The 16030-nt window shown below is 47.7% G+C and overlaps 1 protein-coding gene across 2 annotated transcripts in view; it reads left to right on the top strand.

Moving 5' to 3' along the window:
* Window positions 1–15739, top strand: part of LOC122614180 (zinc finger protein 423 homolog) — a 29715-nt gene extending 13976 nt beyond the window's left edge. The window contains exons 1-4 of one of the 2 annotated variants that reach the window (XM_043788701.1): window positions 9064–9233; window positions 10488–10915; window positions 12499–12641; window positions 12718–15739. In XM_043788701.1, the coding sequence (XP_043644636.1) occupies window positions 9140–9233; window positions 10488–10915; window positions 12499–12641; window positions 12718–15739 (3687 nt within the window). In that variant the 5' untranslated portion in view covers window positions 9064–9139. Of the gene's footprint in view, window positions 1–9063; window positions 9234–10487; window positions 10916–12498; window positions 12642–12717 lie in introns of those variants that run through there. The other variant, XM_043788700.1, reaches the window with a different exon arrangement.
* Window positions 15740–16030: the final 291 nt, after the last annotated feature.

Genomic DNA, 16030 nt, shown 5'->3' with positions numbered 1-16030 from the left:
CGGGCAGCCTAACTACGTTTTAAAAACCCCAAACAGCAATCAACACCAAGCTGAACTCGGGCCAGCATTCGGATTCAAGTTGGGACCATCTCCTTCCTGTATCTCCCGTATCTCCTACTCCCTCCCAGCTCCCCCCTTGTGCCATCACTTCCCCACATCCTGACTGCCGTTTACGAGCTGTCGAAGAGACTGAGAGACAGACAGAGATGCCAGAAATGGAGACCCGGCAGCATCATGAGCTACGGCCACGACATGACCTCTCCGCCATCGCCTCCCAACCATCCAGTCATCCAGCCATCCTGTGGACCATCTACCATTCCCTTACACTTGGCCACATTTCTCTCTAGTGCCATTCCGAATGCTTTTTCTGTGTTAGTTGTTTCGTTTTGTGGCGACTGCTATTTTTTCACAACTTCCTTCTTGTGCTTTTTGCTTTTGCTTTTGCTTTTGCTCTTCCTGCCACGAACAACGTCCTTGCCGGCGGCAGCATCCTGAACCTGAACGGGCTGCCCATTTGCCGCCCCCTTTCATCCATTCATTCATTCATTCATGCACACAACTCAGTCTTCACTTGACTTCACTACTTGCCTCCTGCTCCGCAACTAAATTTGCCCGGCTGCTAACTTGTCTGTCTTATCCTTACCCTACACTTAGAGAAACTATTGCAAGGTAATTGAGTAAATAACACAACGAAAGAAATAGTTTTACTTAATGATAATTAAAACTAAGATTAAGTAAGCTTGACTTATATGACTTGGTTCATATTTTTCAAGTTCTATGTTTAAGATTCTATAAATTATATTGGTATAGTTTTCCAATAACCAAAACTATTATAAAGTTCTCGCAGTGCAAGCATAGCTAGCACTCAACACTTGGCCAGCGCATCCTTCCTGATATCCTTGACTCGCCTCCCACTCCCCTTTCAGGACTCGAGGCACTTGTGGTTGGCTTTCCACCTCAACCCATTTGGCAGCTCCAAGGAAATCTCACTGGCTATTTGAGCACAATTTTGAAACGTTTTACGTTGTGTGTGCGAAGTGATTGCGGCTGCAGGCGAGAGGAGAAGGAGCCAAAGGATTCGGGGGGGGGGGGGGCATCCTAAATGTATGCAATGAAATGCAATTAGTTGCAGTGGAATCCCCGTCTTGGCCGTAGCAATCCTGGCAATCCTGCCACTGGCAGAAAAGAATACCTTAAGTTGGCAAAGTTTTTCGGTTCCAGTCACTTCATTTATTTGTCTTGGCTGGCCCGAGACTTCCGCTCGGAAGGACGAAAGGCTTAGGCTGTCCCTTTTGATTTATTAATTGCACGTGTAGTTCAAGATGAGACAGCGAAGACAATTTACCATGCTCGTATGCAAATAGTTTTAGAGCTTCCTTTTGATGCGACGCAATTAATTACACATTTGTCTTACAAGACAAACAGAGAGCTGGCCCCTTCCTCGCGTCTCGAGGCCATAAATAATTGCTCTGGTCAAAGGTTTTTGGAGCTCGGGATTGGGATGGCAGTTTCTTTCGTGGGTCGAGTGGAGTGGAGTCGAGACGAGACTTGCGTCTTGGGGATTGCTTAAAGTGGCAAATTCTCACAGCACTTGAACCGTTGCTTTCCCAAGAAGTCGTCTCATCATCAGCGCAAATTGCTTTACGCACCGCACACGGAGATAGAAATCTGTGTTTTTGGTGGAAAACTGGTTAGCCCGGCGAGATGACATCGCCACGGTTAATGAACCGCTTCTTCTCCAGCTTAGTGTGTGGCACTCGAAAGGGCCAAATGACTACTGCGGATCAATGCGATCATCACGTAGAGAACTCTCTACGTCTCCGGCTCCCGAAGATCCAGCCACCGTCGCGTAACTGGGTCACCGGGCTATCCTAAGTACGAATCTAATGCGTTTTAATTACAGCCCCGTACCAGCAAAGTGTCCACAACTAAAGTTCCTTACACCGCCGACAAGTCATTAGAAAGTTTTCGCTGCCTTACGCGGCTCTCGGGGGGAGGAGCCACCTAAAAAGGAGGCGGTGACATTCACACGCTCTTCAAACCATTTCTGTCTTCAGCGAATTTATCACATATCTTTCGGGTTCTAAATCACTTAGATGTATTGGTATTAAGCGATCAAATGCCATCTATGTTATTCACTTATAACATATATGATAAATAGGAGATAATGATCCATAATGATTATATTCAGCAATACTATTTGAGTACATATGGAGCACACTTTATGAGTAGGGACATTTCCGTGCTTTAATGTACATAGTTGTGAGACCATCCCACGAAATCCAGGCACCCACTCACTTTAGGGTATACTCTAAAGGATCTCGAAAACTTTAGCCCAACTTGCCCGCCTGTCCGGGTCCGGACAAAGTAATCGCAATCTCAGGTGTAACAGCGCCGTGACACCGCAGCTAAACAAGCGGAAACAAGGCGAAAAAAGTTGGTCCTGCATCCTGGAGCGCAGCTCGGACTGCAGTGTCAGTTGCAGGACGTTCCGCTGTGCTGTCTTCCCTACCTGTAACCCAGCATAGGCGCATTGGCCAGGACTCTTGGCAATTTTTTTCGCCAACTTTCGCCGGCTCCATGGCTCCGTCCTCATTGTTTTCGATCCCACGGGCCACGGCCAACTGGGTTTCTGGCTCCGAAGTTATGACACGCCCAAGTTGCTGCTGCTATTGCCACCTTGGATGATTTATGCGCCTTTGGTGGTTCGTCCGCCTTTCGCCAAGTTTTTTTTCGTTTTTGTTTTTGGACCCATTCCCGCGCGGTGTCGGCCGCACTGGAAAAGAAAACTTTCCGCGAAAGACGTTTTCATTTCCTTTTACGATGCAAAAATAAAAGCAGCCAAGCGTTCGTGTATCGCATTTTTACCGCCCACCCAGCAGCACATAGCTCCTTGGTTTGCTCTCCCGGTTTTTTGTTTTTTTTTCTGTTTTTTTGGTGGCTCCCATGTGCATAGTTCTGGGTTGCTCCTCGTCCTTATGCGACTCCAAGGCGCAATTCCGCGTACGAAAATCCCAGGGGAACCCTTTCAGCTCCGTCTTTCCGCCCTTCTCTCCATCGCACACATACTCGCATACTCTGAATACATTTGGCTCGTCTCGTTTTCGGGGATAAATTTGGGGTAATTTAAATGAAATACGCGTTGAAATGTTTCACATGCGAAATGGCTGCTGCTTTGGTTACTTGATCTTAAAGGATTTAATATAGACATATTGTTATGGGCCAGCAGACTCAGCAGGTAACATGCTTATAAATCTTGGCGAGGTTCACAGCCCACCCCCATTTGTCTGTCTGGGGATTTCGATGTCCGGAGAATTGGGCTGAAAATTTGGATAACAACGTACGGGTTAAGTATCCAATTAGTAGTTATGTGAAGGAGTTGGTTTCCGCTCAATTGAAAACTTCCATCAGCACTTCAATGCTTAACTTATAGATACCAAAGGTTGCTATCATCTATTGATGCTTTGAAAAACTATCTTTAATATTTCCTTGCTCCTTAGAGATATTTCATTCATAATTCATTGACAATGACCGCCAGCTGGACGCCATCAGCTGTCCTCACCCTCAGCTTCCTTCATCATCGTGAAGCCGCAATTCCCCCACTTATTAGTCAAATGCCAAAAGCGAGGGGCAGTAACTACCTTTGCAATAAAATTATTTTATGATTATTATCTCCATCAGCCAAGCTGGGGCCAAACGAAAACCAGAAGCAGAAAAAAGTGTCGTAAACCCAATTCCGAGTGAACCCCGTTATCATGCCACTTGAATCGCCGTGAAGTTCTAGTTTCCGTCTTCCGAGTGGCGTTGAAGAACTCCAGCGGAGATATCTGCAACCGGAATCGGATTCGGACTCGGAATCGGAATCGGAGCCAGTACAAAAGAGCTCGGATGTGGCAATCGGACATGTTAATCTGGTTTCTGGACTTTACTTCACTTCGCTTTACTTCACTTACTTCCCTCCGTCCGCCGACTCTGCAATGCATTTCAATTTTCTGGACTCCGTCTCAGACCCTCCAAGTTTATGGCGGCTGGCACGCGTGCGATTTTGATGGGTTGATGGCTTGATGGTCAAAGACCGTTTAGGAGTGGCAGCTGTGGGGCATTGTTCTGGCTCCCAGTCAAAGCCACAAAACTGGGTAGCACGTGCCACCGCTCATTTCCCCACTATCCCCAGATTTCTGCGGTTCACTGGGTTTCCATTCCTGGGAGAGAGAGAGCTAGTGCGTCCACAAAACAGGTGCGAAAGTCAATTATGGTCGGTTGGGCAGAGCGTCATCGAAATCGATTTGAGAAACCCTTTTCAAAAGCGGATTTAGCCACCGCAGGACGCCCTCGACACGTCGCCAGACCCATCATTACCCCTTGACAGGCGATCAAGATCCCTGCGCCAGACTGATCCCCGATCACTTCTACCTGCTAACTGCCAACTGCCAACTGCACTGTCTGATTGATTTGTGTCAGCGCCTCGATCCCAATTGAGACAAATCCCCGGCACTCCTTGCCCGCCATTGAGGAACTTCATTTTTCATTGAGTAACTTTGCGATCGAGATGAGGCTGTGATGCAATGCGAAGGGATCATCATTATGGACCATTGAGCGGGCATGACTTGACAATATGCCAAAGAGGGGTCATCATCGAAATCAGATTACGAGGATAATTGTTTGTTTGGTAAATATGTCTAAGAGTTGTCTCTAATGCGGGGAGGGCAACGCAGTGGGGCTCCTAGTGATGGAAAAGCTGAGAGGAGCAGAGTGGCCACCACGAAGGATGCGACTCTTCACAGGAGGAGTTGCGAAAGTAGGTGAAGAGCCATTAACATTACAGTTTTATTCATTTAAAATTGCAATCATTCAATCATCAGCAAGTCATGTGTTACCCCTGCGACCTGCGTAAGTCCACAAATAATGTCAGCGCTCATTAAAAATGATCCTTTGACATGAGCAAACCTTTTCTGGGCCCAATCTTGACCACCAAACGATTGCGGCTCTAATTAAATGTGTCCTCAGGCGACTGATTAATTGCGAAGTTAGCGCCGGAATGAGACCACGGAAAGATGGAAATCTGTGGAGACACATAGAGCTCGGACTTAGGACCGATGATGGGTTTTGTTTTTTTTGTTTGGATCTGGGGTCTGGGCAGCTGTCAGGACATCAAAGTGACAATTTGAGTGACTTTTTCCGAGAATGGCTAATTTAAAATGCGCTGAAACAAAAGGACACTTTGGCTGCCGGCAGGACAATGGATGACATGCTGACAGGCCTCTCCTTTTCCACCTACCCAGCTCCCAAGCAGGGCATATATTTTTATAATTTATCTATTATGCATGAGGGCGCTGGCGAAACCCTTTGGCTGTCAGCAAACACACTCCCTCTCACACTAACACTCACACACACACATGCACAAAGCAAGGACGACGAGTGACACATGAGGTCCTGCTGCTGACCAACTGCAAAAGTGGAAATCTCGGTGAAAAGTTCGGGCCGACTTTGCATTAGCCGCGCATTTAAAATGCACAGGAAAAGGATCGGGCAGCAAGGCTGGGCGACACAATTTACCTGTGCCGACACCCTTTCACCCACCGCCCAACCACCGCCCAAACACCGCCCAACCACCGCAGCACCACCCAAAAATCCCTGCCATCCTACCCACTTGTCGTGGCCTGTCACAAAACTGTCACTCAAACGTAATTAACACCGGAGATGGAGGACTAAAGTGGCTCAATGTCGAGCGGAGTGGGAGTGGAAGGGAGTATGGGTAACTTTTAACATTTTTCAGCCGAAAGTTGATTTTTCAGCGGCCAACTGGTAAATTGGGGGAAAATGTGCCTGGACATAAATAACATCTAAGGGCAATTAGAATTTAAAATGGAAATCCAGATTCCCTCTTACAATTACGAAAATTGTTGTCGCACGGAAAACTTCTGCTTGTTCTGTCATTAATTATGTAGAAAGCGAAAAATTACCTTTAATTGCAATTTGATCTTAGGATTGCCGTTGATAAATTCGTTTTGTGGGTTTTTTCTGACTTTTGACTTGCGACAAAGTTTCGTTTGAGCGAGGTCAAAGGTTAAAGCTTTCTGTTGCCCGTTATTAGGTTAATTGGAAGTATTTGTAATTGAACACCGTTGTAATGGGACAATGATGTTCGAAAAAGGGTTTGGGACAACGAAGTGGTTAGCTTTGAGGAATTGACAGTTGAGTTCGATTAAGCAAATGGAATAAATCACATTAATTTAAGTACTAATTATTGCACTGTTGAGGTAACTCCAAAATATAACTGTGTTCCAAGAGGGGCTTTCAGGAACTTAAATTTATTTTATCAATTCACTCGAAACTTATTGAATGAAACGTTTTTTCTGATATAAAATATTTAACATTAAAATATTAATCGCAGCAACAAATATATTCAACTTTAAATCATTTTACTAGAAAACCAACTTAATCATTAACGACCTCAATGTACCACGAACCATTGCCCAACCTCAAACCAAAGACTCAAACGACAAACCTGGCGACGTCAATTAGCAAATCGAGTGTTAACCGTTAAAAGCCGAGAGACCCGAATCGACAGCTCCATCGATAGCCATCTCTTTCTACATGTGCCGCTCATGTACTGGCTCTTGTTGTTTTTCTTTTCTTTTCTGTTGTTGTTGTGCAACAGCGGTAACAGCGACGCATGCGCCGGCAGCGAGCGCTGCGATTGGCCAACTCAGTCAGCCACCAATCGGAGTTAAGGTAAAAAGAAAATTGAAAAAAAAGCATAGCGAAAAAGGTAGGAACAAAAGTTAGAGTGGGGCTAAAATAGTGAAAAGTGATTTCTTAATTGCTCTAATAGTTTTACGGCACCTGACAAAGGATTTGGGCTAAACGAATGGAGAGGACAGGTGCAAAGTACACCTCCAAAAAGGAATTATAGTTCTTATTTTCAGGACACAACATTCATGAAGCCCAAATTCCGTTTCCATAGAAATGTTAAATAAATTTTAGAGGCTTGAACTTTAGCTTATGCTTAAGGCTTTATTTCTTAAACTACAAAAATGTCTTTACAAAGCTAGTAAAGCAATCTTTTAGTAAAAGATCTTAACCTTTTTAAAACATATTCAAACTGTAGTGTGATATATCAGTTACTTCCATAATATTAAGACATCTTAAATACTTTAAACTTATTTATAAAACATAGATAGAGATGTAGTTGTATGTTAGGTACATTTTTCCCTAAGTGAACTTCTGCTGTTGACAGTTCGCACAAATACAGCTTTCATTTGCTGCACTTTGCTGACGTTTTTCAAGCTTCGCTGTCACTGCCGCCGCCGTATGCATAATTAATTTGGCTTTCAGTGAGTGCATTGTGTGTAGTCCTTGTTCTGGCCACCGGATGCGGTGTCCTGCTGTATATGTATTTTTCGGCATCACAATCGCTTTTCGCAACATTTCGCTTGCCAAGTTGACGGGTACGCGCTAATGGCTTTAACGTGTTTTGGCCGCTTGGCTTTCGTTTTTATCATCTCGTTTCTGGCGTCATTTTAACTTTGTACTTTTTCTATTGCCTGTGTACGGTTTATTTGCGGTCATGTTCATATGTTGATATGAGCGACGACAGCCAATTGACATTTACACATTCGGGGTTTGCCTAGATTTTTATGGAAATGTACATAAATTTCCACATTCGTGGCAAACAAAAGGTTTGTAGAATTGTAACTCGTAAAGTAAAAGGATATACTTGATTCGTTGAAAAGTATGTAACAGGTAGATGGAATCGATTCTGACCCTAAAAAGATATTGCCAAGTCGATCTGGCCATGTCCGTCCGTCTGTCCGTCCGCCTGTCTGTCCGTATGAACGTCGAGATATCGGGAATTGAAAAAAACAACCTATCACGCAAAAAAAAAATTATCGTGGCTCCCACGATCCATTTTGGGAACTATCATATCACTAATTCTTATTATTTATTCTAAATATTATTATTTATCATTCTTCATATCTTTAGCCAAACATTCAAATTTACTGCAGGAAAAGTTACAATATATTCACATTTTAGTATGCTTACATTTAATTATCCTTTGTGTATGGATAATCAAAAGTTTTTGGACAACTTTTCAATTCGCTTAGCAAGTAATTAACCCAAAAAAGCTAATTCCTTCATCAAAGTCAAAACTCGCCAAAAAAAATACAAACAAAAACCACAAAAAAAGGGGGAAAACGAACAGAAAGTAGTGAAATATCACATCATCACCTGACGTTTTGGGTAAATTAAATTTTTATGTGCACATAAATAAAGTATAAAACGCATTTGCCATCCCGCTTCCGCCCGCTGCCCCCCTTCCTTTGGCCCACCAGGGGACCCTCTGGCCGCGTCGACCCATTGGATCCCATGCTCCGCCCTTCGCCAGCCCCATGTGCAGTGGTGTAGGTGTGCCCATATACCGTCTATGTGTTCGATGGGGGCACCAACACCAACACAGATGCGACGAATGCGCCCTCTCTCTCTTTTGCGCACTCTGTGTGGCGCCATCTCGCTCTCGCCCACGAACGCAACTTCTTCGGCTTTTACTTCGGGATATCAGTGTGTGGTGCTTATATACACACGAAGCTTTCTCACTCTCGCCCGTGTGCGTGCGCGTGCCAGCGAGTGTTTGTGTGTGTGTGTATTAGTGGGGGTGGGGTGGGGGCGCCATTTAAATTACGTTCGCTGTGTGTTGCTTCTCATTTGCTGGCCGAGAATCCCAAAAGGCACGCACACAGAGGCGAAAAAAAGCAAAACCAGTTCGCCTAGTGGTCGCCCTCTCCTGCCGTCTCTCTCTCCCTCTCTGTCTCCGTCTCTCTCTCGTTCTCCGTTGGGCTCTTTGGCACTCGGCCTTTGGCTCTGCGGCTCTGATTTTAGTCACATTTTGGTGCTCGCGGCAATTGGACGTCCTTCGTCTCGCGCCTCGCGCTTTCAAAGAACAAAAAAAGAAAACACACTAACAACCTATTCATCAGAATACAGATATAATGATCCTTTGGTGCAGCAAGGGCCTTAACTGAAAGTGCTTGGTGTTTGTGTCAAGAAAGTGCAGCTAAAGTGCCTCCCTAACCGAATTTAGTTCAAATCGCATTAATAAATTAACTAGCAGTTAAATAAGACAATACCATGCCATGATATGATGGCCCTAAAGATGTTATATCGTGGTCCCAGTTCGCGTTTGGAGAATTTAATTGAAAAGATCCAGGCCACCAAGGAGATCACCAACAACGGTAAATTCCAAGGATTTCTAAAAAGAAAGGGTTTAGCTATCGATGGATTATTTAAGATACCAACCTTTGGGATCCTTTGAAACCCAACAGTGTAAATGGCAAAGCTTTTAAAACTATTTTTACTCAATGTGCATATGCCGACGGAAAATCAATTTATTTGAACTCAGTGAAAATTAACAGATTTCACAAAAGCCTTTTCTTATTTCGCTTACCCCTGATCATAAACCTTACTAATTCAACAAAATATGTACAAGAATAGAAACAAAACGACCCCGGTAGCTTCAGCTTCCTAAACGAAATGTATAATTTTCGAAATAGTCTTCATGTAAACTTCTGCCATAAATCCTAGAACATCTCCATCAATCTTCTCCAATCAGTTCAGCCTCTCTGACACTTGACTTTCTTACCCCCTTAACATGACCAGCAGCAGCATTTCAATCAAATCCGAATGGGTTCAAATCTCTTACAACTTTCTTTAACCCCAAAGATCAAGACGAATGAGCGAATCAAGTGGCTGATGCATCGGCTTGATGTTTCCCAATTAGAGTGGAACTTAGACCAGATCACAGTTCAACCGATCGGGGGTAAAACAAGGCCTCACAACCACGATCCCTCGACCCAGAGCATTATCCCAGCAGAGATGAGATACAGTCGCGAAGATCATGCGCAATTGGGCTTAATTAAAAGTTGTCGAAAACGGAAAGTGAACATCGGCACTTGGCGCGTGGTGATAGAAGCGTGGTGATCCGAATCCGGGGGAATCAAGTGACCCTCATGGATGCTGGGGCCTGTAATTAAAAGCGCAGCAAGAACAAAGCGCAATTAGTTTGCATGAGACTCGCTTACAACTGAAGCCCAGTCCACTGGAATGGGGTGTCGTCTGGCCAACACCAAATGTTGCCCGGCTAATTGAATTAATTCCGTGTCCAGCATTTGATAGTCGACGTTGATTTCCTGTCCCGGTCCCCAAAGCGCCGCTAAACAGGATGCAGCCACAGCCGCCCACTCGATGAGACCTAGTCTCGTAAAAAACTGCTTCCCATGATGGAAAGACCAACACAATGTTCCCAGTTGGCGTTCTTAGGGAAATAACCGAGCAATTAATAGAGTGAAACGCTTACAAGATATTCGTTCGGTATTACAAATTGCAGTTTTATTCCCTTCTCAGTTACCATAATCAGACTTTCTATCACCAAATCCCTTGGTGTATCACAAATCCTAGCCTATACTAATTGATCTTTTCTTTCCTTCCAGATATGTACAGCACCCACACATCGTCCAGTTATTCGCCCAGCATTTCGGACGGCACCATGACGCCCAACTCGCACCACTTGGCCGGAGTTCCAGCCGCCGCCGGTCAGGAGGATCATCCGACTGAGGGCAAGATCAATGGCGGTGCTGATGGCGAGGATTTGCCGAAGCCAAAGCGCTTGCCACACTTCCATCACCACCACCATCACCATTACCACCATCAACAGGCGCTGAAAATAGCCAACAAGCTGCGCAAAATCAATAAGGAAGCCAAAATGGGAGCCGCCGCAGGTGCGGGATCCACTGGAGCGGCATCCAAGTTTGATAAGTTGACAGCGGAGGGGATTAAAAGTCGCGGCGACGGCTCCTACCAGTGCCAGTTCTGCGAAAAGACATTTCCACGTCTCGGCTACTTGAAGCATCACGTGCAGGTGAGTTACCCCAACAAGAGAGAGGGTTCAAAGTTCAGAGGAACTCCAGTCTGCAAGGGTGGGTGGGTTCCACCACAAGTGGGTGGCTGGAAAGTTGCTAATTACCATCCTGACATCTTTTTAAGGCGATTATTCCAAGTTCGAGCAGGGTGTCTTCCCTTGATTGACACTCGCTTCCTTAGGTGACAGACTTCTAAATATAATACTTAGGACACCTTTAGGCACTCAGGACTCGGGGCGTCAGGACTTTGATTGACAATCTGCGGTGGTGCCATTGATTTTCATCGAGTGAATGGGAACTGAAATGCGGTTTCATTTGTTAATTGAAAGCGAAAGTGGTATAGGTCCTGGATGTAAAGGGTTGTTTAATGGGAAATTTAAAATCTAGCATTAATGCAATGCTCGCTTCCCTATTAGTGGAGAATACTTGGAATCTAAATATATAAATCCTTTGAAAAATATATGTGTACTAAAGTATGCTCTCTGAAACCCCACCATCCAAATGAAACAAATTAGGATCAAGTGAATTATTTCAAAAGTGCAGACCTGTATCATTTATCCAACACTCCTTGGGCAATCTTTAAGACAACATCTACACATCTAAGACAACCCGCAGCTTTAAGCCTTTGTGGACACCGCACTTCACCGCATTCACCCACACGCCCCCTGAGCCCCCCAGCCATAATTCTAATTCGGCTTAAATGCTTTTGGAACTGCGAACACCGCCCATGACATCAGCAACTTGTTAACCCAATTGCAACTGCTGTTGAGGACTACCGAGCAGCGATCGTTATCGTCCGCCGGGGTCTAACATGTAGCGATCCGGCTTTGATCCTAGCGCCTGGATGAGCTGGTACGGTTCGGAATTCGGTCTTTGAGCTTATGGGATGTTGATGGCGATGGTGATTGGAGCGACAGTTTAAAAAACCATAACCAACACGAGAAGTTGTACGCTGGTAGAAGTTGTGGATGTCTCTGGATGCGACTAACCCGGCTAACTCATCATATATTGTGCAATTTTAAGGCTTTCCAAACTGGGGGGCTGCATACAAATGGGCTAATTTTTTTTGCTGCCGCTCTCAAAGTTCAAAGCCGGCTGCCGCTAAAAGAACCCAAAAAGCAAACCGGTTGCGGGTGTAGTTTAAGACCCAGTCACAGTCACAGCCCAAGCCACAGCCCCAGCACCTGCCCCTTTGCAGCCCCACCTGCGAAAAAAAAGTGAGCGGCGTCGCGCATTTAGATGAATTTTGTCCACAAGCCACGAGTCGCAAGTGAAACACCTACTCGTCTGGGCCTGAGTACGAGTCCGAGTCCAAGTCCGAGTCGAGTCAGTCGGTATGCAGATTCAGATTCAGATTGACGCATCTATAAATTCAAGCCAGGAGTCGTCGTCCAAGCCGTCTTCCAAGTCGTAGTCGTCATCGTTGTCATCGCAACTCTTAACTGGGGTAGACGGACAGTTGACGCTGCCTTGTTGTCTGGGGCTCTTCTAAGAATTTCAAATAGCCAGTGGGCATAAGGCTAATTGCTCAGATAATCATCATGCTAATGGGGTTTTCCGAATTTGTGTCTCTTCATTGCAGAGCCACGCCGAACACCTGCCCTTCAAATGCGAATACTGCTCCAAGCTCTTCAAGCACAAGCGCTCCCGCGATCGCCATAAGAAACTGCATACCAACGAGCGGAACTACAAGTGTCCGCACTGCGAGGCCGCCTTTTCCAGGAGGTAAGTCGAGGAGTCTTGCGAAATATGTGACCCATCAACTAAGTCAATAAATTTCGTCTATTTCATCTCTCATTAGTGACCACTTGAAGATCCACATGAAGACGCATGACATTCAGAAGCCCTTCCAGTGCAGCATGTGCAACAGGGGCTACAACACAGCTGCTGCCCTCACCTCCCACATGCAGAAGCACAAGAAGAATGCCGCCATCCTGGCAGCCGGTGGCAATCCGAATGCCCTCAACTACAGTCCACGGTCCACGGGATCTGCCTCGGCATCGGTGTCCAGCAACGGTAGTCTGCAGAAGAGGAGATATGCTCTGGCTTTGGCATCCGACAGCAGTCCCAGTAGACTGGACTTCCCCAAGAGATCGCGGAGTAACCATGTGGGAGGCACCACCACCACGGCCACACCCACTCCGCTGCTCAGGTGCAGCTACTGCCCCAAGGTCACGGAGTTCAGCAGCCTGGAGCAACTGAATGCCCATCTGCAGAGTGTCCACGAGCAGCCGCAACAGGCTGTGAAGACGCCGGCTCAGGAGGGCGAAGGCTTCCAGCTGAGCTGTGAGTACTGCACCATGAAGTTTGGCAATATCGCCGGACTGTTCCAGCACATGAGAAGCACTCACATGGACCGACTGAGCAGTCCAAACTCCTACTACGAGCACTTCAATCGCCTGGCCACCACCGGCACCTTCAGTCCCCGCCTGGCCTTGGACTTGCCCAAAATTAAACCGGACTTGGGGAGTCCGGAGCGGGAATCGCGGCCCGCAGAGGACGATCTGCCCACAGACTTGAGCAGCAACAAGCGGCGACCACTGACACCCAATCCCCAAGCCCAGGCGCCACTGGCTCCACCCACTGCCCCACCGGGCGTGTTTTTCTGCAACCAGTGCAACGCTGGCCTGCCGGATTTCGAGAGCTTTAGGAACCATCTGAAGAGTCACATTGCCGAGGGCATGCAGCTGGTTTGTCCGCACTGCGGATTGAGCTTGCCGGAGCAGTCGGAGTTCGAGCGCCATGTGGTGGGACACTTTCTCATCACGGGCTCCGAGTTCAACTGCAGCTCGAGCTGCGGAAAGAGTTTTGCCAAATCGGAGGATCTGCAGCAACACTTGCTGACGGAGCACGTCCTCACCCTGCTAAAGTGTTCCTTGTGCTCGGAGCTCTGCGAAAGCCGGATGGCCATGCAGCTGCATCTGGCCTGTGCCCACAGTCAGGAAACCAAGCTGCTCCGCTGCAGCGCCTGTCTGGAGCTCTTCCGCTCCGATGCCGAGTTCCATGTGCACGTGAAGACGCGCCATCAGTTGGGCGGCCATCCCACGTTGGGCGCCACTTCTAATGCTCCCGCCAATCCGCTGCAGTGCATGTTCTGCCGAGCGGTCTGCTCCTCCGAGCTGGAAATGCACTTCCATTTGGCCGCACATGCACGTCAGTTCCGGTGTCCTTCCTGCCCGGAGACCTTCCACGTGGAGTTTCTGCTGGACCGTCACATGCAGAGTCAGCACGGCGGCGTCAAGGACAAGGAGGCTAACTCGCCCAACATGGGCAGTCTCTATGTGAATGCCTTGCTGCCTCCTTTGGCGGCGGCGGCGGCGGCAGCAGCGGCCACAAACAACAACAGCAGCATCATCGACTACAACGTGGCATTCAAGGGTTTATTTGGCGCAGCTTCCGGGGCAGCCGCATCAGGCGGAGGAGGAGGAGGAGCACAAGCTGGTGGTGCACCGCCATCGGCTAACAAATTCTACAGCCCTCTGCAGGTGGACACCAATGCACTGAAGGCCCAAACCTCTCCACATCCGGCTCTAATGTACGGTCTCAGTCAGCGGTATCTGATGGAGATGTACGCCGCCAAGTCCACGTCGCCCTCGGGAAACGAGGGAGTTGGAAACCCGCAGCCGCCGGCTCCCCAAGCCACCGCACCACCACCACCAAATGCCAGCACAGCCACTTTCAGTTGCGGAATGTGCGAGCGACAGGACCTGCGCAGCGAGGCGGAACTGCACTCCCATCGCAAACTGGCCCACAATCTGAAGACGGGCGTCAGCCTGAGATGCGCCTACTGTGCGGGCAACTTCAAGTCGCGGGCCGAACTGGAGCAGCACATGAAGAGCTGCCACAACTCGACGGGCAAGCACAAGTGCTTGATATGCGACGAGGTGTTTCCCTCGCCAGCCATCCTGGCCGAGCACAAGCTCCAGCACTCGAAGGTGGGTCAGTCCGGCAAGTGCTCCCACTGCGGACAGCCCCTGGAGGATGTGGCCGCCTTCAGGGCGCATCTCTCGGAGCATGGCAGCGATGGCGCCTCCTTGCCACTAGCCTGCATTTGCTGCCGCCAGACGTTGCACTCGGAATTTGAGCTAAGTCTGCATGCCAAATTCCACACAAAGTCCTCCTCGAGTGGAGGCAGTCTGCAGGAGCCAGTGTGTGCTCTGTGCCTGGAACCCCTACCAGACGCCACCGAGGGTCCGGCCAAGCTCTGTGACAAGTGCTGCCGCAAGCACAACCTAAATGGCAAACGTGGCAAGCACGCCGAGCCTCAGACATCTCTGCCAGCTCCGCCGTCGGCGTTTGTGGAGAACCGCTGCAACCTGTGCAAGATGATCCTGCCCCACGCCCAGAAGCTGCAGGAACACCTGGTGGAGCACACCTTTGCCGGCACTGAGCAGCGCGGCTTCAACTGCTACATCTGCTCCGCCGTTTTCACCGCTCCCGGCGGACTACTCAACCACATGGCCGAGCACGGAGCCCATTCTCGGCCCTACGACTGCAGCCTCTGCCCGGAGAAATTCTACTTCCGAGCTGAGCTGGAGCACCACCAAAGGGGTCATGAGCTGAGACCACAGACGCGACCTCCGCCACCGAAAGTGGAGGTGCCATCCATTCGGAACAGTTCTCCCGGCCAGAGTCCGGTGAGAAGTCCCACCATCGTCAAACAGGAGCTGTACGAAACGGATACAGTGGAGTCCGCCGGAGTGGAAGATGAGCCGGGGAATCCTGCAGATGAGGAGGAGTACATTGAAGTAGAACAAATGCCGCACGAGACACGTCCGAGTGAGATTGGGTCGCAGTTGGAAAGGTCCACCAGCAGCGCCTAAAATCAATTATAAATTATCAATTATAATTGATGGACAGTTAGTTGCAAACAACTAATTCAGCACTTTCTTAGTAGGCTGCCTAGTAAATGTATACTTTTGCCAAACTTGCTTTTGAAATTTTGGAATTCTAGCATATTTATTTTTATACAAATTTTGGGAGTCTCCAAAACACAAGTTTCGGCCCCTTAAACTAATAGGTCTTGCCACTTATAGCGTTGTAACGTAAAGCAATTAAAACAGACAGTTTAGTATTAATCACATACATACGATTAAACCAACTTTGCATACTCC

This window comes from Drosophila teissieri, chromosome 2R, assembly GCF_016746235.2.
Source record: "Drosophila teissieri strain GT53w chromosome 2R, Prin_Dtei_1.1, whole genome shotgun sequence".
Classification (NCBI taxonomy): domain Eukaryota; kingdom Metazoa; phylum Arthropoda; class Insecta; order Diptera; family Drosophilidae; genus Drosophila; species Drosophila teissieri.
The sequence above is the reverse complement of the archived record's forward strand: the minus strand, read 5'-3'. Positions and strand labels throughout refer to the sequence as shown.